This window comes from Orcinus orca, chromosome 10 (assembly GCF_937001465.1).
Source record: "Orcinus orca chromosome 10, mOrcOrc1.1, whole genome shotgun sequence".
Lineage (NCBI taxonomy): Eukaryota > Metazoa > Chordata > Mammalia > Artiodactyla > Delphinidae > Orcinus > Orcinus orca.
Genome location: NC_064568.1, coordinates 86630350 through 86650346, shown reverse-complemented (window position 1 = coordinate 86650346; position 19997 = coordinate 86630350). Strand labels below are relative to the sequence as shown.

At 40.7% G+C, this 19997-nt stretch overlaps 1 protein-coding gene and 1 long non-coding RNA gene across 2 annotated transcripts in view; one reads left to right on the top strand and one right to left on the bottom strand.

Annotated features, from left to right (window-relative positions):
* Positions 1–19997, top strand: part of LOC125965682 (uncharacterized) — a 667016-nt gene that overhangs the window by 385226 nt on the left and 261793 nt on the right. The gene's annotated exons all lie outside the window — the stretch shown is intronic.
* DCDC2 (doublecortin domain containing 2) overlaps positions 1–19997 on the bottom strand; it is a 148361-nt gene that overhangs the window by 83461 nt on the left and 44903 nt on the right. Inside the window, exons 3-6 of the mRNA XM_004273527.4 lie at positions 16828–16904; positions 16564–16695; positions 11948–12094; positions 9815–9869 (exon numbers count right to left, since the gene is read on the bottom strand). Of these exons, the coding sequence (XP_004273575.1) occupies positions 9815–9869; positions 11948–12094; positions 16564–16695; positions 16828–16904 (411 nt within the window). The remainder of the gene's footprint in view (positions 1–9814; positions 9870–11947; positions 12095–16563; positions 16696–16827; positions 16905–19997) is intronic.

Below are 19997 nucleotides of genomic sequence, written 5' to 3'. Positions count from 1 at the left end.
CTTGACAATTGTTGAGTACTTAATTGTACCAGGTGTTCTATGAAATTGTCTCACTCAGTCCTCATAACCTGAGAGACAGGTACTGTTATCACCCCATTATATACACAAGCAAATGAGGCTTAGTGCTTAAGCCTGCCCAAGGTCAGCCAGCCAGCAAGGAGCAGAGCGGGTCTGCTGTCTTAACCTTCCTCTCCCTCCTGCACCTTTCAGAAGAATCAGCAGCCAGCTACTGGATGAGGAATAATGACAAACCCGTTTGATCAGTTAATCTAGAAATACCTTCTTAACTGGTCGTCACTGTGAGTGTATCGGTATCATCATACAAGCACTGTGCTTGTAGAAATCCTCTGATATTGACTCATCTGTTGGTGACTGCCATGGTCTCTATGAATCACAAACCCAGAGCAACACAGACACAAGCAGCTCAAGACCACATGCCCTTCATTCCTGCAAGGCGGCCCCCAATGATCACACTTTTGGTGGTTGCCTCTGATTCCCGTGTGCCTCTCGAAACGAAGACCTTGCATCTGCAAAGTGAGCTTCTCAGCATGAAGGTGAGGTTGAGTTCAGTGGCTCCTGTCACTGGCCCATATACAGCTCCTGGGGAGCCACACAGAATCACTACAGTGGTGGCTACTGTACCCAAGGAACAGCTGTGCTGATACTCAGCCACTGCTTGGCCATTGCGAGAAACACCCTCCGAACAAGACAGCCTTGGCCTTCAGACGCTCAGGTGCTACACTTACCTGAGTGTGTAAGGAGTGAGGCTGCAGGTAGTAGAAAGAATGCACGTTTTAGAGACCCAAAATACCCATGTCAGGGCCACTGCACTGCCACTAACCACCTATGGGACCTTGCGGTAACTAACTCCTACCTTCTTTGAGCCTGAATCCTTATCAATTGAATGGGGTCGATGTGCCTGCCGTGAGGTCCATCATTAGGATGAAATGGTAACGTTTATAAAGTAATGAGTACAGTGCCTGGCATGTAGTTTTGTTCAAAGACTATCAGAGTGCTTCCTTCAAGAGCAGAGAGTTAATATCTTTTTCTTAAAAATCACACCAAACTCACACAATATTGGGTGCAATCTTTATGCAACATCTGTAGTATGCTAGTATCTGAAAATAAGTGTAGCAATATTAAACAAACAAATCTGCCTAGAAACCTACTATAACTGCCCATTTTAAACATTTATATATTCAGTCATCCAGAAGCATTTAAATAGTTTTAGCTATCACCCAATTAAGAATAGAAAAATTCACAGCCTTACAAATGAAGTTATTTATGCTATTTTGTCATAGCCTACAAGAAAATGAATTATGCATAAATTTATTAACATTATGAAAACTTGTCCAAACCTATAACACTTTTTTTGCATAATTTAATTTCCTATTCCAAATGTAATTTAAACATACAGTTTCCATTTAATTATTGCATTAACTGCAACCAGAGTTGGGTTTTTTTCTTTCCTTTTCTTTAATGATTCTTCCTCACAAGGCCATAAACTTTCAGGCAGGAAAAATGGCTAATGTGATTATAGAAGAGATTCCAAAACCATCATGTGAGAAGAAACCAACGCCCAGGTCTCACATTCTAGTCTATTTGCAAACAAGTCTATTCGTCCCAAGATTCTAAAACTTTAAAAGCCTTGAATGAGAGGAGTAACCCTTCTAGCAAGCCTACTAGAATGTTCAGAGATGCTGTTGAACTTTCAAGGACTGAAATGAAACTTAAAGAATGAGAAACTCTGGATCTCAGCATAATGGTTTTTTACCACTCTCTGGGAAAACTCTTATTCACAAAGGGGTAAAACAAGGGAGAAGCAGATGCCCCATCCTGGAGTGTCTGGGGATTCATATAATTTTAAAAATCAGGGCTTCCCTGGTGGCACAGTGGTTAAGAGTCCGCCTGCCGATGCAGGGGACACGGGTTCGTGCCCCGGTCTGGGAAGATCCCACATGCCGTGGAGCAGCTAGGCCCGTGATCCACGGCCGCTGGGCCTGCGGGTCCGGAGCCTGTGCTCCGCAACGGGAGAGGCCGCAACAGTGAGAGGCCCACGTATGGCAAAAAAAAAAAAAAAACAACTCTGTTGTTGAATATACAGGAAGTTCTGATTTACTACACCGCTATTAGGGACACTCAAAAGGGCGATTTGGGAGCATGAAGAAAGACTAGTTGATTCCAATAACTATATGAGGCATGGCTTTGGTGATTGACACTCATGCAATCAAATATTGATTAATGACTAACTGCCAGGCACTTGGTGAGTAAGAACTAAATTAAACTGAGTAAAAAGGAATAACTGTTTTGTAATTTGAAGACGGGAAAGAATTTAAATGCTTTTCTTTTTAAAAAAGAAAACATGTCGTATAGCACAGGGAACTCTACTCAATATTCTGTAATAACCTAAATGGGAAAAGAATCTGAAAAAGAATAGGCATATGTATATGTATAATTGAATCACTTTGCTGTACACCTGAAACTAATACAACATTATAAATCAACAATACTGCAATATAAAATAAAAATTAGAAAAAGAAAATATTGATTCATCTAAAAAAATGAAATAGATATATAATAAACAAAGATATAAATAAATTATATAATATAAATTATATATACTCATTTATATAGTTAATTATATAAATTATAGATAATATGTAAATAAGTTATAGAGAAAGGGAAGGGCAAAGGAATGGAGAGATGGATTTTCCTTTCTTTTCTGAGACTTCTGCATGTGACTCGTAACTTGGATACATGGATAGTCACTGCTATTTGTGGGGCATAGGGAATAGGGGAGTTTTGCCATCTCATGAGAGCTATGATAGTTGATAAAACAATATTACTAAGTACCTCTTGTGTGCTTAGTACTCATAACCCCAAATATTTACCAAATGTATAGATAGGTATTATTATCACTATTTTACAGATAAAGGAATTAACTTTCTCAAGTTTACCCAGGTCTGATTTTTCCGCTACACTGAACCTTCCTAATACCCAAGACACTAGAAACAGCTATTATACAGAATGGTTCCCTAAAAAAGCTACCTGGAAGTAACAGATGATGACTTTTTCCCAAAGTAGAAGAAATCAAGAAGCAGCCAAATTTTACAGCGTGTCCCATGTGAAAACTAGACCCCATGTGACACTTCAACCACTGTCCTGCCTTTGCCACACACACATACCAAAATATCTGATAGGAATAGAAAACCTCTGGCCCAAACAAACAAAAAACTACAAAGAGCCCTTTGATCACCCCTCACTCTACTGAAACTGGGATTTTTTCAGTAATTCCCTAGGCTCTTTCCAACAAGATCCAATCAACTCAGGTTTCTTTCATTATCAAGGTAGACTCATTTTCAGCCCCCATGAACATGTGTCAAAGACACATGGGCCATAAAGCATCAAGTTTAAAATAATTTTGTGACGGATTTGCCACACACAGCAGCCTTCACAGTGTGTGTATTTCAGCGATGCACCCAGGAGACCTTCTGAGCAAGGGACCAGACCCAGACTTAGGCTGGCATTTCTCTCACTGCGCATCTAGTAATGGGAAGTGTGAGAAACCCTTTTATCCAAATTGGACCCCGTTTCCCAAAGGGCAAAATGGAATTTGGGAAGCATTTGTAATTGACCTTGCTTCACCATGACTCTGATCATGCCGTTTTCTTACCAAAACCTTAGCAATTACAATATTTGAGCCTGTACATTACTGATCACAAGATACATCAGCCACATGGTAATAAGGACAACTAAAGACAATTTAACGTCGTATTGGCTCTTTCAAATACGTCCCTGATTTTACATCTCTTCCACTAGAGGGTGCTTGGATTCCGTGTGGTGAGACCTCGCAGCTAGAGAACAGCCTCCCGCCGGTGGGTTAATTTTTCAAACTTAATAGGACTTCAGAGGATTCCTTTTGTTTTCAAGGCTAGAATCACAAGGTAAAATTATTCTTAATGTGCTCATCTCTGTGACTCCCCAGTCTGAACAGGGGTAACTTCTGGCATTCCCTGGCTGTTTTGAAAGGGTCTGGTGGACCCCCCAGAACCCCCCAACCCTGTTACCCACACTCCCTACCACAAGGGTGGGGCCTCGCGGACACATCACCCCTGCACAGCAGGGTCCTCTATGCAGACTATGGCAGCTTTCTCTCTCTCTCTCTTTTTTTGTTTGAAGTTCTATCAGGCCCCCACTCACACTCTCCTTCATGCTGCAATACAGCCATTCCTAGAAGGCGGTGTGGAGAAATGATTTCCTAAAAATCCAGTTGTGTCCCCTTTGATTTGCATCACGGGTTCGGAGATGCCTTCCCTTTGATTGGACAGTAGTTCCGAAAGTCTTAAGCCTGCTCGCCTATAGTCCCATTCACTCACAGCCCCACTCAGTGCCAAGCGGTTAACAATCTTAAAAACACGTACATTCTTCAGGGAACCAATTAATTAAAGGAAAGGAGCAAACTGATCCTTCTCTTAAAAACCAAGTTTGTGCTTTTGGAACGCCTGACATAGAATATCCTCTCTGTGCGGCTCACAGCACTCACTCACACATCCACTAGACGGGTTTCCTGAGAACCTACTGTGTGCCCGGCGGGTTACTCCCCTTGGCTGAATATAACGTCCTAAAGGAGGCCCACCCTGGCCACCCAAAGGATACTGTGCCCTCTCTCACTTTCTCTTTCCATATCCTCACGCATTTCTCTTCAGGCTTATCCCTGATTAATATCACATGTGTATTTGTTTGTCTTTTTCCTCCTCCAGAATAGAAGCTTCATACATTTACAGTTTTCTCTGGAATCTCTGTCTCCCCTTCCCCACAAGCGCTAAAACAGTGCTCGGGACATAATATGGACTCAATAAACAGTTATTAGATGAACGGGTCAGTGACAGCAGTTACAATACGCTCCAAGAAGAAATAGGATAGATGTCCATCTGCTCTGCTGCCTCCTGTCCAAGTCACCTGCATCACTCACCTGGATGCCAGCCATCCCACTGCCTCCTGCTTCTGTTCTTGCCCCGCCCCCCTTCTCTGTAGACAACACAGCCAGAATGATCCCTTAAAACTGCAAATCAGGGCTTCCCTGGTGGCGCAGTGGTTGAGAGTCCCCCTGCCGATGCAGGAGACACGGGTTCGTGCCCTGGTCTGGGAGGATCCCACATGCCGCGGAGTGGCTGGGCCCGTGAGCCATGGCCACTGAGCCTGTGCGTCCGGAGCCTCTGCTCCGCAGCGGGAGAGGCCACAATGGTGAGAGGCCCGCGTACCGCAAAAAAAAAAAAAACCTGCAAATCAAATGATACCACTCTCTACTTGTATCCCTCAAACGGTGTCCTGGTAAGGAATAAAATCCAAACTCCATGCATGGCCTACACGATCGGGCCCTGCCCGCCCCTCCAATTTAATCGCAGACCACTCCAGCCTTCTTTCTGCCCCACTCCTTTATGCCAAGCTTTTTACCAAGGGCCCTTGTGACTGTTTCTCCTGCACCCACCTTGTGTGACTGGCTCCTTTACATACATTGGCACATTAAGGTGCCAATCTCAGAAAATCTTATATCAATTAGTGTCCTAATTAGTGCCCACATTTTATTGTCCTCATAGCACTTATCACCATCTGAAATTGTTTATATATTTGTTTATTATTTATTTATTTTTGGCTGTGTCGGGTCTTAGTTGCAGCTCACAGGATCTTCGTCGAGGCACGCGGGATCTTTTGTTGCGGCGCGTGAGCTCTTTGTTACGGCCTGCAGGCTTCTCTCTTGTTGTGGCATGCGGGTTTTCTCTGCTCTAGTTGTGGCGCCCAGGCCCCAGGGCACGTGGGCTCTGTAGTTTGCGGCACACGGGCTCTAGTTGAGGCGTGCGAGCTCAGTAGTTGTGGCGCGCCGGCTTGGTTGACCCGCGGCATGTGGGATCCTAGCTCCCCGATCAGGGATCGAACCTGCATCCCCTGCATTGGAAGGCGGATTCTTTACCACTGAACCACCAGGGAAGTCCCTATATGTGTTTAGAGATTGATAGTCTGTCTACCCCATTCTTCCACCCTCCCTACTCCCACACAGATACAGGCACTAGAACAAAAGTTCCTTGAGGTCTGAAACCTTGTCTGTCTGTTCATTAATCTATGCCAGTTGCTTGGAGCAATTCCTGGCACTCAGTAAGTGCTCACTAAACACACGTTGGATGGATGGCTGGATGAGCAGATGAATGGATGGATGAATCTACAGAATGCTTAGGGAGCATGCATTGTGGAAAGAGAGGTAGACTCTGCTATCAATGTATTTTTCTAAGTCATAGCATGGCAATATAATTTTGAGTCTTTGCTGTGTATGAGATGGAAATTCATCTCAAAATAAAACTTGGAGTCTTAAAAGGCCACTTCCTCAAAGAGGTCTTTTCCTGACACACATATCTAAGTTCTCCTTTTACCTTCTTGCATATTGTTCTATACTTTTCCTTCATTTTAGTCACACTTTGTAATTACATATTGCTTTGTGGCATTGCCTATGTAACCCTTGTCTCCATGAGTAGGCCAGGGCTAAGAGAGAGTGTTGTGTCTTTTTGCACGATACCATCTCCCTGGTGCTTAGTTCCACACCAGACACACAGAAGACTTCACCAATCATCATTAGATGATGCAGTATTCACAGCACAGGTCTTCCAAACAAGTGAGCAAGAAAGAGGCATGTATGTGCCTCCTGTGTATGAATTTTAAAACGGGAAACACATTACACATTTTTAATAAAAACTCAGACGTTCTAAATTTCAGAAGAGTAAGCACCTAATCCTGAAGTTCAGTAATTGTGGATGTAAAGAACTGAGTCCTGATCTTGGTTCTGACGTGAACTTTCCCTATGACCTAGGTCAGTTACTCAACTACACTTGGTCTCTGTTTAACCATCACCTTTCCAGCTGTACTGTGAGAGTTAATGAGCTCACATGTGCATGGGACGTGGAAGACATTCCACTCCAAAGTCCTGAAGAAGAGCAAGAGGACAGAATTTCCAAACCCTAACTTCCTGGTTTTTATTTAGCTTTATTGTGGCTAAAATATATTTTTCAGTTACTAGAATTCTCTCTCTCCCCTTGCTCTCCACACACATGAAGTTTTGGGTCCTCTGTGGTTCTCACTGCTCTGTCTGTCTGTCTGTCTGTCTCTCTCTCTCTCTCGGCACCCACTCCCCCATCCTCTCACTCAACAGCATGAAGAACCCTGCTCCCTGCCAGGCTGTGCTGGGTGCGACGAAAGAACACCACCATGACACGTCTCTGCTCTTCGACTATGACCATCATGTGGATGAACTTGCAAATCAACATCTGATGTCCTCAGCCTCTGCCATTTACAACTGCTAGCTGAACATTTTTCACCTAGATTCCATGATGACACAACTCAATGCATTGGAAAATAAGCAGGTCACTCTTTCCTCTAGTTGCCCCCTTCTTAGCCATAGTACCACCATTTTCTCTGGCATCCAAGCTCAGAAACTTGCAGTTATCTTTGGCTCCAACTGCTCCATTAATCCCCTGTATCCAATCACCTAGCAAGTCCTTTGTTTCTTCATAAGCAATAATCACCTACTGCTGCTCCCTCACCACCTACCTGGTCTAGGCTCTTACCACTTTACACCAAGGTTATGGAAGTTGCTTTGTAATTGACAGCTCATCGATGGCCTCTCACCATATTAAGGTTTTCTCCACATAAAAGATCTGGCCTTTCTAGACTGCACTTGGATCAACATTCTCACTTCTCTGAAGCCTTCATGAGCTTCCCTTAACTCAAGGCTAAAGACTAAACTCTACATTCTGACATTCAAGGTCATCTAAAACTGCCACCAGGGCTTCCCTGGTGGCACAGTGGTTGAGAGTCCGCCTGCCGATGCAGGGGACACGGGTTCGTGCCCCGGTCCAGGAGGATCCCACATGCCGCAGAGCGCTGGGCCTGTATGCCGTGGCTGCTGAGCCTGCGTGTCCGGAGCCTGTGCTCCACAACAGGAGAGGCCACAGCAGTGAGAGGCCCGCATACCGCAAAAAAAAAAAAAAAAAAAAAAACCTGCCACCACCTACCAAGTGAGCATGTCAGCCTCCACGCCAGGAGGGGCCTCTGTTCCAGCTGGCCTGAGGGACTCATTGTCCCCCTGGGGTCAGAAGCATTAGCTCCCTCCAAGCGGGCCATCCAGACTCAATCCTTCCCCTCCGTTTACTCAATGGAGCCTTTGGAGATGCTACTTCTACTATCTGTGTTTCCTTTTCTCTCTTTTTTTTTTTTTTTTTTTGCGGTACGCGGGCCTCTCACTGTCATGGCCTCTCCCACTGCTGAACCCAGGCTCCGGACGCACAGGCTCAGCGGCCATGGCTCACGGGCCCAGCCGCTCCGCAGCACGTGGGATCTTCCCAGACCAGGGCACGAACCCGTGTCCCCTGCATCGGCAGGCGGACTCTCAACCACTGTGCCACCAGGGAAGCCCTCCTTTTCTCATTTTTAAATGCAATAACAACAGTACCTGCCTCATGGGGTTGGGGTTAAATAAATCACATCTGTAAAGCCCTTGGCATGGTGTTGAACCCTCAAGTGTTCACTAAATATCAGCCAAAATGATTGTTTCTCCGTGCGCTCATCTCTGCTCCTTTCTCCACACTGTCCTTTCTATCTCCCCTTTCCTCTCACTAACCTTCACCCGAATCTTAAACCGTCCTCAAAGGCACAGCTCAAATTCAACTTCCCCCATGTACTTTGGCCAAATGCACATTGATTCCTTCTGTCTCATTCCTTCTGTATACCTATCTCAGCACATTTTTTATATTTAGCTTTAGCTTGTTAGTTACCTTTTCAAACTATTTTCTCTATTTCAATTAGACTGTAAGTTTCTTGAGAGCAAGAGCTTTGTCATAAATAGTACAATAGTTACAGTGAATGAGTGGGTATGTCTGTTGTTTGTTATACTGAGATCAGCACTATTTCTTCACACAAAATTATTTTTCTTTTTCAAGAATTTCACATGGTATTACAGAAAGGGGGGAGGGGAAGAAATATCTAAATCATCATTAGGAGACAGTATCATTGCCCAGCAGCCACTTGTTTTACAAAACACCAGTATAAGCGTTTTGCTTATTTAATTCAGAAAGGGGAAATGTCAGATCACTTCTGACCACTACAGGTCAGGAAGTTCAACCAAAAGAGTAGAAAGAGAAGTTTCAGCCAAGAAGACCTGTCAAAGCAATACTCCAGCATGACATGAAACCCACCTCCATGAGGGGGTACAGACAAAAAATACAAACAGGTTAAGAAGTTACCTACTAAATACTTGTCACAGTTCCCATATAATGGGTATTTAGTAGACATTTGCTGAATTAACAAATAAATGAATGAAGGATGGATGGAAAAGATTCTGATAAGGAGCTAAATATTTGGAATGATTCTCAATCTTTTAAAGGAACATAACTGAGATTTACTATTCTGTTACAAAAACTTTCTTTTCAGTCTTGGTCATTGACAGAAAACAAGACTGGGCAGACCACTGGTGTGACGTAATACAGCATTTCTTCTCATTTGTGTATCACTGCCTAGATTTCAACCATGGTATAAATTTTATCAGGTCTGTATATTAGGAAAAAGATATTTTGAAATCCATATTTTTAAAATGTTAGCTCTCCTTTAGAAACTTAGTTGTAACATTAATGTTCTAGTGTTGTTTCACATAATTGCTTATATACCACAAGGTGGCTAAGTTTCATTTCTTCGAATTTAATTGAAACCCAAAGGACAGTCTCTGTGTATCATACAGAAATATAGAACATTAATGAGTAAAGTATCTGATACTTACACTCCCTTTAGACTTTCTGGATCCTACAATAGGAGGCAGTGAAGAGGCTTTCTGACTGCGGAAACAAATTGCAATTTAGAAATCTGAGCATTATTCACAAATAATATATAAGGCAAGATAATCGTCATCTCAATTTGTCATCCTGACATGGAACTCAACTACTTACTGACATCAGTATTTCACAAAAAGTCCCATAGACTTTCCCAGTTTCACAAAGACCACCATAACATTTCCAAATTCCATTCCAAAAGACCTTTAGTGTTTTCTTGTATAGTATTTTTTAATATAAATTTATTTATTTTTTTAATTTATTTTTGGCTGTGTTGGGTCTTCGTTGCTGCGCACGGGCTTTCTCTAGTTGCACTGAGCAGGGGCTACTCTTCGTTGCCGTGCGCGGGCCTCTCATTGTGGTGGCTTCTCTTGTTGCGGAGCACCGGCTCTAGGCACGCAGGCTTCAGTAGTTGTGGCACGTGGGCTCGGTAATTGTGGCTCACGGGCTCTAGAGTGCAGACTCAGTAGTTGTGGTGCACGGGCTTAGTTGCTCCAAGGCATGTGGGATCTTCCCGGACCAGGGCTCAAACCCACGTCCCCTGTCTTGGCAGGCGGATTCTTAACCACTGCGCCACCAGGGAAGTCCCTCTTGTATAGTATTTTAATTGATGCTTACAAATAAATTTAGTACTGTCTTAAGTTTTTTCATAGCATTTTAAATCAGATCTCTAAATTTTCTATTTGCATTTCAAAAAATCATTTCCCAAGCCGAATGATGATTTTGCCAGATGGCATTTAAAACTATAAATTTCCATAGTTTTTATCATGTCTATAATGTCTGCCTCTGATAGAAGCATAGAATAGTAAAACACTGGCATGTCTATTCAGGGAGTTTCTAAACCAGTCATTCTGACCAAAAAGTAAAAAATTCTCTTCGGCTCTAAGAGTAAGTTATTTCCCAGATGTTTCTATTATAGGAAAAGATCCATCTTAAAACCCAACCCATCTTGAAACCTAACCCTCTCTGAAAATAAGGAGGCCACAGAGATAAAGGTAAATCTTACCAATCTGTCTGAGAAAGGCCACCATGAGCTAGTTTTCTCACTGCCATCAAGTACAAGCTCTTACTGCAGTGTGTACTGCAACGCCCAGCAGCCTGACCCAGTATTGTTTAGCAAAGGTTGTGAAGGATTTGATTTCATGGATGGGTAAGGATGGTTAGCAGTAAGTCTGCTTGCATACTTCAAACACCACCCCTGAAATTCCATTTCATCTATTACTTATGAAACCCTTGGCTAGCCTCTCCATCAAGCTACACAGATTGCAAATTAATGGAGAACAAATGGGTGACATTCTGCTCTATCTCGGCCACAAATCACCCACCCTAGCAGAGGACAACTACAAAAAGTCAGTTTTCTAGCAAAGTGGACACAGAAAAGCAGCAGAGATGGATTGCAGCCCACCATGAGCAAGCCAAACGGTCCCTGCATCCAGGGCTGGGGCTCTTCATGAAAATGCATGCCTCAGCGTACATCTACTGGGCTGAAATAAGGCATTCTTCACAAATATATGACATCTCATAGAGGAAAATGGTCCACTGTGCACTGTGTGTAGTTAATAGTGTAATCTTTAAAATTCTGCATGTAATAATTACACACCCAGCCATTCTACTTATTTGTACAAAAGGAACTATATCATTTTTATATTTTACTGTTTTTATTTTTTAAAGTAGAAAATATTCATTTTTAATGACCTTTAGAAGTTTCTCTACGCACCACCTGAAAAGTTATTCCATCTAGCTAACCAGTTAAGATGCTATTAAAACTTCTAATAACGTATGCTGTTTAGAAGCTTACTGCCCTGTATCTTTTTCACAAAAATAAGTCTTCATTATAAATTCGTTAAGTGAATGGTAAAACAATACTATATAGTCTATCATGGATTCCTCAAAATTATATTTTCATGCAATAGTTCTCAATCTCCAATCATGGCAAAATAAACACCAATCAATTTATTTCATACATGCTTTCCATTTAAACTGATAAACAAGATTCTATAAAATAGACCAGTGGTCAGCATAAGACTCAAGGCTATTTCAAGTGATAATTAAAATGTGAGAAGTGAATGAGGATGCAAACTTACCCATAAGACCTTCTCATCGTTGACTTGTCAAAAAGTAATTCACTGTAAGGCAATTTCTTAAACTTATCTCTGCCGACAGCCACGTAAAACTGCCCATTCTCCAACTCTGCCCCACTCTCAATCAGTTTTCCTTGTAAAGTATAAAGTCTGCCAAAATATGAATGCCAGCGATTAAAATTTTAACAAGCATTGCAAGAACTGCTTAAAATCACAGAGTCAATTAAAAACTCTGTTCTTAAGTTGGCTCATTCGTTACTATGCTAATTACTGAATTATAAATGCTTCAAAGTCATCAGACTCAGCTAAATGCCATTGCTATAATGCAGATGCAGTTACTCTCTAGCTGTACAGAGTTTCATCCCAAGAAACCTGACAATCTAACATAATGATCCCCTATTGCTGCCCTATTTAGATTTTAGAGGGAAAGAATTAACTTGTAGAGAACATTGTGCTTTAAATGAAGCTCGCCTTCCACTGAAGTTTGATTCTTCTACTTATATTCTGTGAGCACCTTTAAAATTCATTTTCTTAATGCATTGGTCAGGTTGACAAGCCACTTACTGCATTCCATGCAAGAGCAGCCCTCAGCCAAAATTTTACATCCAAGCACACAGAACTGGGTCAGAAAACAAGAGGTGAGAGGGCAGGCGGTAAAAGAACCCATTGCTAGTATTAATGATGCAGAACTGCATAGCGTTCATGCTTCCTTTCTTTTTTCTTTTGCCTTCCCTCATCTTCCCAGAATCAAGGGATTTCACAAGAACTTCCCTTTACTGTAAAACTGCTGCCGCAAACTACAATATGTTACTTATTAAAAGAACAGTGATAACTTTGCTGGACGATTTAAAGTGTCCACAGAACTTGTTTAAAGAACAAGAAAAAACAGGCTATTAGAAAACTACACCACAAACACAAGGCATGTCTTTGAAGGTGATAAACAAAAGAGTTAGTAACTGGAAGGGTTTTAAGATAATAACTTTTAAGATTCTCAGACTTCTTATATTATATAATTAAGGGCAGTGATAGTTGCCATTGACCTGTCTACTTGTTTACTGATTATGTAAATGGCCATATCATATGGAGTCAAGAAGTAAAACAAAAACAGCCACCAAACCCCCTAAAATGTGTTAGTACTGAGTTGGTATAAAGATGCTAAAGTCTTTCTTTATAATGTAATTCTATCCCTCAAAGTCTAAATACCAACACTTAACCCAGATATCTGGATTTCCTACCTTGACCTACACCAGGGTTGCTGAACATTATTGACATTCTGGACCTGATAATTGTAGGAGAGGTGGGGAGGCTGTCCTGGAAATTGTAAGAAGTCAACAGCACCTTTGGCCTCTACCTACTAGATGGCAGATGGTAGCTGCCCCTATTCCCTATGGCTCCGGACACTGCAAGCATCCCCTAGTGGCAAAATTGCCCTGGTTGAGAACAACTGGCCTAGATCCAGTTATTCTTCTTCTTTCATTTTCCTTCAAAATAGGAAGATCTGAATCAGTAGTTAACTTTTTTTTTTTTTTTTTGCGGTACGCGCGCCTCTCACTGTTGTGGCCTCTCCCGTTGCGGAGCACAGGCTCCGGACGCGCAGGCTCAGAGGCCATGGCTCACGGGCCCAGCCGCTCCGCAGCATGTGGGATCTTCCCGGACCGGGGCACGAATCCGTGTCCCCTGCATCGGCAGGCGGACTCTCAACCACTGCGCCACCAGGGAAGTCCAGTAGTTAACTTTTATAGCTAGAAATTAAAAGGCAGCCAAGCTGTGACTCTGGAAACAGCCAAAATTTGACTGGTTTCCTCAACAGGTAGGTAAAAGATACTGAATAAATTCTAGCCTGTGATTTGAGCCTTCTTTTATATGACTCTTGTTGACCTGCTTTCTTACTTTGCTACAAAGCACAAGAATCATAAACAAGGAGTTGAACCAATTTGTGTGGGATGCTTTTGATATATATACTGATGCACAGGGAGGGTCCAACCCTTCCTGCTCTGTTCCGTTAAGGGAGGGTAGGCATGTCCCAAGTGAGCAGCAACCAAATCTCATTCATGTCTGGCATTACAGTAAGAATTAAGCCTCTCCAAGTATTCAGGTGTTCAGGGGACATATAACTATATTCTCATTTCTGTATTTGTTCTGGAATGTATTTTATTTCTATGTATCCATTTGTTCATATCAATATATGTATGAACAGGTGTATCTGGGCATGCAATTGTGTGTATGTATCTTTGTGGTGGTTCATATTATTTATGGAGTGGGTTTACATCTATGTATGTGTCAAAAGACAAAACTGTATATCTTTTAAAAAATATCAGTGTATAACTGTTGAGATCTGCCTTTACTCCTGATGCCAAAATGAAGTCCAAAAGGATCAAAGGTTTAAATGAAATTTAAAAGTTGAAAGACTGAAACATGGGAGAATATTTTTATAATCTCAGAGTGAAGAAGATCTAAGCTAATCATAGAACCTAATGATCATAATGAAAGATTGAAAATTTGCATCAAAATTCATCATATCTGTGTGCAAAAAGAAACATAAAGAGTTATAAAAATACAAATTGGAAACATATTTAAACATATTTAAATATGAAGGCATATTTAAAACTCATATATGAGAAAGGGCTAATTTCTGTAATATATAAAGAGTCCCTATAAATCAATAAAATAAATGTGCAAAGGCCATGAGAGATATATATTCATATTCATATGTAATAAATATGTTCATTCATATATAATGGGACATAAATGTATGGCATTTATTTACAGACTAGCTTGGTAGTTAACAGCACAGGCTCTGGAGCAGACTACCTACTAGGTTTGAATTCCAGCCCTTCTACTCATTACCTGAATAATCTTGGGCAAGTAAATTTCCCCCTCTATGTCTCATGTTTCATGTCTATTAAAAGAGAATAATAGAACTAGTCACCTCATAGGGTTGATGAGTTAATTAAGTTAAAAATGTAAAACACTTGGAATAATGACTCACACACAAGAAATGATCAGTGGTGGTGGTGTTGTAGTATATTAAATAAATAAAATTCAAGAAACAATGAAATACTACTTTTACCAAGACAAAATGTTTGTTAGTTTTATAGTATAGATGAGAGCATGAAAAACAGGCCCTCTCATGCACTTTTGGTAAATTAGTACAGACTCTTTGGAAGACAGTTGGCAGTATCTATCAAAATTTAATAGCATTCACCACTTGATACAGCAATTCAACTTCTACACTTTTCATCTCTTAATAAACTCTGCTTAGATACAAAAATATGTACTGTAATAGCAAAAGGCTGAAAATGACCGAAATTTCCATCAAGAGGAGACTGTTAAGTAGATTAAGGTACACCCATAAAATGGAATATTTTGTAATCGTTAAACACAGTAAGATAGACCTATTTGTGCTGATAAGAAAACTGTCCAAGATTTTTTGTTACAGGGAAAAAAGCAAGGTATATTTACATATTTATTCATGTGTGTGTGTGTTCCCATTTGTGTTTCTATGAATTCCAGTTTCCATCCTGCAATGATGCAGAAAAGTACTGGAAAGAAAGACTGCGGAACCTGAGGTGGGAGAAAGAGTTTTTATTTATATTCTTGTCCTATTTGAATTTTTTACCGCATGTGAAGTATTACACTTTCAATTAAAACAATTATATTTAAAATCACAATGGTTGTGAAACTATATATACTAATATATGTAAATATGCATACATTAATCTGTACCCACATTTAACTGAAAAACGTACAACCACCTGAGAGCTTATTTTACCCTATATGTCTATAGTGTTCTCTACCAGTGGAGTATGTTAGAGAGACTGGGTGAGGGTAATATTCAAGAATAACTACCAGAACACTCTTCATTGGATTTCAAACATTTGTGTGTCACATATTATATATAATCTCTGTACATGTCTATATTATTTGTAACCTTCCCACCTATGAGATAATAAATAAGTGAGCCTCCGTCAAGGTATAGTTTCATAGGCTTCACAACTTAAAAGCCATGATTTTAATCTTCACTTAAATATTAGAACTTGAGAAAAATGTTTTTGATTTCTCAGGTTTAGGCAACCCCACTTAATTATCCTCTCTAACTTGCCTCCTTCCTAAACCCACTAATACCTCCTGATGTCTGATTTTTTTACCTGAGGCAAATAATTTGGACCATCAGATAATTATAAATATCTCCTAAAGAAAAGGACAGTTATTTAAGAGTCAAGAAGCTGGCTCACTCAAAAAAAAAAAAAAAAAAAAAAGTCCTTCTCAAATAAAGCAATGCTGATGCTTGCCTATTCGCTGTAAATCAAAAGAAAAAAATAGTTAACATTTGTTGATGTGCTCTATGTGCCAAAGAATATATAAACAGTTAATATTTGTTGAGAAGTTACTATGTGCCAAGTACTGTTCTAAGCTCTTTATACGGATTAATTCCTTCCTAAAACAACTCTACAAGGTATGAGCAATTATATACCCATTTTACAGATAGAGAAACTGAGGCATATAGAGCCTAACTGGTGAGCTGAAATTCAAATCTAGGGACCAGTGACTCCAGAGCCTCTTGGGAATTTCCTCAGCAATTCTGAAACCCATCCACTTGCAAGATTACTTTGACATACCTGTGGACAGCCCCACTCCTCAGAGTTATTTTTTCCGTGACCATTTGTAGTACATGATCCCACTGATTCAAGGCTTTTCTAGGGATGAGGAGTCTAGAAGCTGGGTTTATAAGGTCTCCATTTGCAATCAAGCTGGGAAAAAAGAGAAGCCAGTGAGCCAAACCGTTTGACACAGTTATGTCTTTAAAACTACAAAATAAATCCCAACCCAAAAGGAAACCACCACATCAATTTTAAGTCAAAATGTAAAGGGCTCCAACTTACAAGATAGCGCAGGGTTCCAGAAGCGGTTTTCTAAAGCGAGCTGACACGTTGATCCTGCTGTGGATTACTGGTTTTACCTTCAAAAGCAAAGACATACAAATCACCGAGCTTATGAAATACAAAGCACCGAGTGCTTTTTTCTTTCCCCCTATGAGGAAAAATTACAGGTTTCCAGGGAACTGGCTGAGACCTGTGCTGCCTTTGTTAAAACCTTGCTTTTTCTCCACTTACATAAACACTCTGGGCTCACCCTCTATAGATGGCATGTTGCCTTAACAGAGCTCTCAAGAAAAATTTCACTTAAGCCCTGGGCATACTGCTCATGATCTGTGCCAACAACAGAAACTGTTGAGCTATTATGAGAATTTTAAGGCAACTTTGTTAAGCAATTACTTTCTGTAAAACAAAAATAAAATAAAATAATCCTATAAAATCTTGAACTCCCAAGGGTTCTCCCCCTCCAGCCACAACACAGTGTTTGGCCATCTCTCCTCACCCGCCTGCTGCCTAGAGTTTCTGGGTCCCCACCAGGCACTTGACCCCATCCTATTTTCTTGAGACTGACTTCATCAACTTTTCTCGACTTCACTTCTTTCTCTATCCACCAGCCAGACTCTGACCACCAGCCTCCATTCCCGAACCCCTTGCATCTGGGTAGGTCTGGTCATCTTTCCGGCTCCTTTTGCTTCCAGGGTCCAGGCTGTTGTACCGAGAACCACATGGCCCCTCGGGCACCTTGGCCTGAGACAAGGCTTTGGCATCGGCCAACCCTGTCCTCCTCCCAAATCAACAACTTCTTACATTTCCCACAGTGAACGGTCCAAATCCCTACCTTTCATCCTAAATCCTAAAATCACACTCCAGGCACACTCACTCTCAGCACATCATTTCCCTCCAAACTTCAAGAAAATAAAGGCCAACAGGCATGAAGGCTTTCAACCTCCCTTCCCTCCATAACCCACTTCATCTACATCTTCACCACTTTTCTCCTTTGCTGCCTGTCTCAGGAGAGGGATCCTTATCCCTTTACAAAGCTAAGCCCCCATCTTGATTTTATCCCCTGCTGCCTCTACTTGTTCCATTAAATAGCTAGGACCCTTCACCCCCATCTGGTGTCTTCAATTTCTCCCTTGACCCTTTGGCCCTTTCTCTCCTCTTCATCATTCCTCTTCCTAATTCCTCCCACTCTATCCTCTCCTCAGTCTTCTGCTATCTGGTTTCCACTGAAAGATATATCCCAACTCTTAAGCTTGGCCTACAAGGACCCCCATGACCAACCACTGCTTCCTTGGTTCCCTCATCTCCCACTAACACTCCTTCCTCCCCAGCCCCTAGTTGTGAGTTCAGGTCAAACTAGCCTACCTTCCTCCATTAATCATCAAAACTATGCCCTGAATAAGTACTTACTATTTAACCCCATTTTACAAATGAAGAAACTGGAGCTTAATTAATTAATTTGCCTAAAATCACACATACTAAGGGGCAGGGTTGTCCATACAAGTGAACCACTATTTGCTTTGCACTTTGGTAGTTATTTTAGAGATAAATATTAACCCTAAATAATTTATGGGACTCTCTCTTCAATCAAATTATGCCATTTTGAGAAGAACAAGGGGTATTATACTTCTTGACTCTCCAGTGCCTAAAACAGCACTTGGCAATGCCTGCTAGTTGAACAATAAATGTTTATTGAAATTTAATTAAAAGAGACTCTAATTTAGAGTAAAAAATTTTTAATCAATCACAATAATTTTTTTTTGCATTTTAAACCCAGAGATTCTTGGCCCTAAGCTAATATTTGCAGTGATGTTGACTTTTAAAAAAAAAAAGTTTAACAGATAATACATGCACCTGACCAATATTCAAGTGGTAAAATGGAGCATACAGTGAAAAGGAAGACTCTTTCCCATTCCTGTCCCCCAGCCACAAAGCTGCAACCAGAATTAGCAATATTCATTCAAAGGCAGCCTATACCTACATATACATATTGTCTTATGTGAACATTTTATACAAGTAATTTTTAAACACAGGGATAACCTGCTGCTGTACCCATTCTTCTGCACCTTGCTTTTTTCATTTAACAATTACCATGGCAGTTGTTCCATACTGGTAGTTACAGTAAGGGTTGCTTCATTCTTTGTAATAGCTGTGTATATTCCACACCATTGGATGTGCTATAATTTATTTAACCTGTCCCTCAGTGACAATCCTGTTGGTTGTTTCTAAATTTTGCTGTTGCAAATAATGCCATGATAGGTTTCCTCGTAAATATCTATTTGCATAAATATGTAAGCATTTCTGTAGAATAAATTATTAGAATTGAGAATTTGCTGAAATAAAGAAGAGGCAGTTTTTTCAGTTTAATGGAATGTATTGCAAGCTTACTCCTGATTGATCCCAAGGGTGCCTTGATTTATTTAGTTCATACTATAGCATAAGAAAATAGATTCGATTTCCAAGGAATAAAGTTTTGTGGCCAGGGTTGTAGTTTATAGCACCTTGGATGACTACAAATCCCTCTCCCAGCAGATTTGCTTCTTCTTAAGGCTTAGCTTGTTTAACTGCAAATGAGTCTTTGCCTGTGTGAAGGACAGGCCTTTCTGATTCTGCATCTATGCTGATAGTATCTGCTTCGTGAAATCCTCCCCACCTCTTAATACTGACTCCCTGGCCACTGAACTTAAAGCTTCTGCCACATACCTGGTTCTCTATTGCCCTTCCCTGCCTTTTTGTTTTTTTTAATAGCACTTACCATCATCTATCATATTGTACATTTTACTTATCTGGTTTTTAATTTATTGTCCCTACTGTTACTTTGTAGTTACCCTCAATATTAACTAGTAATGTACTGAGCACATACGTCATACCAAATGTTATTTTTTCAAATGTCTTTCCTTCCAACCTTGATTGCTTAATACCCTGTTAGATTGTTGAATTAAACATGAAGGTGAATACATTAGACAAACAAATAACTTGGAAACTCCTGTTGAGCTGCCTGATATATGCTATTTTTCTTTAGCGCATACATGTCTATAGTTATTACATATAGAAATTCACAAATAGATGATTTTTTAAATAATTATATAACTTTATTCTGAGTCTGTAAGTTGTTGCTTGAATTAAATTAAACCATCTGTCTTGAATAAGTTGTTTTCCTCATTCAGTATGAC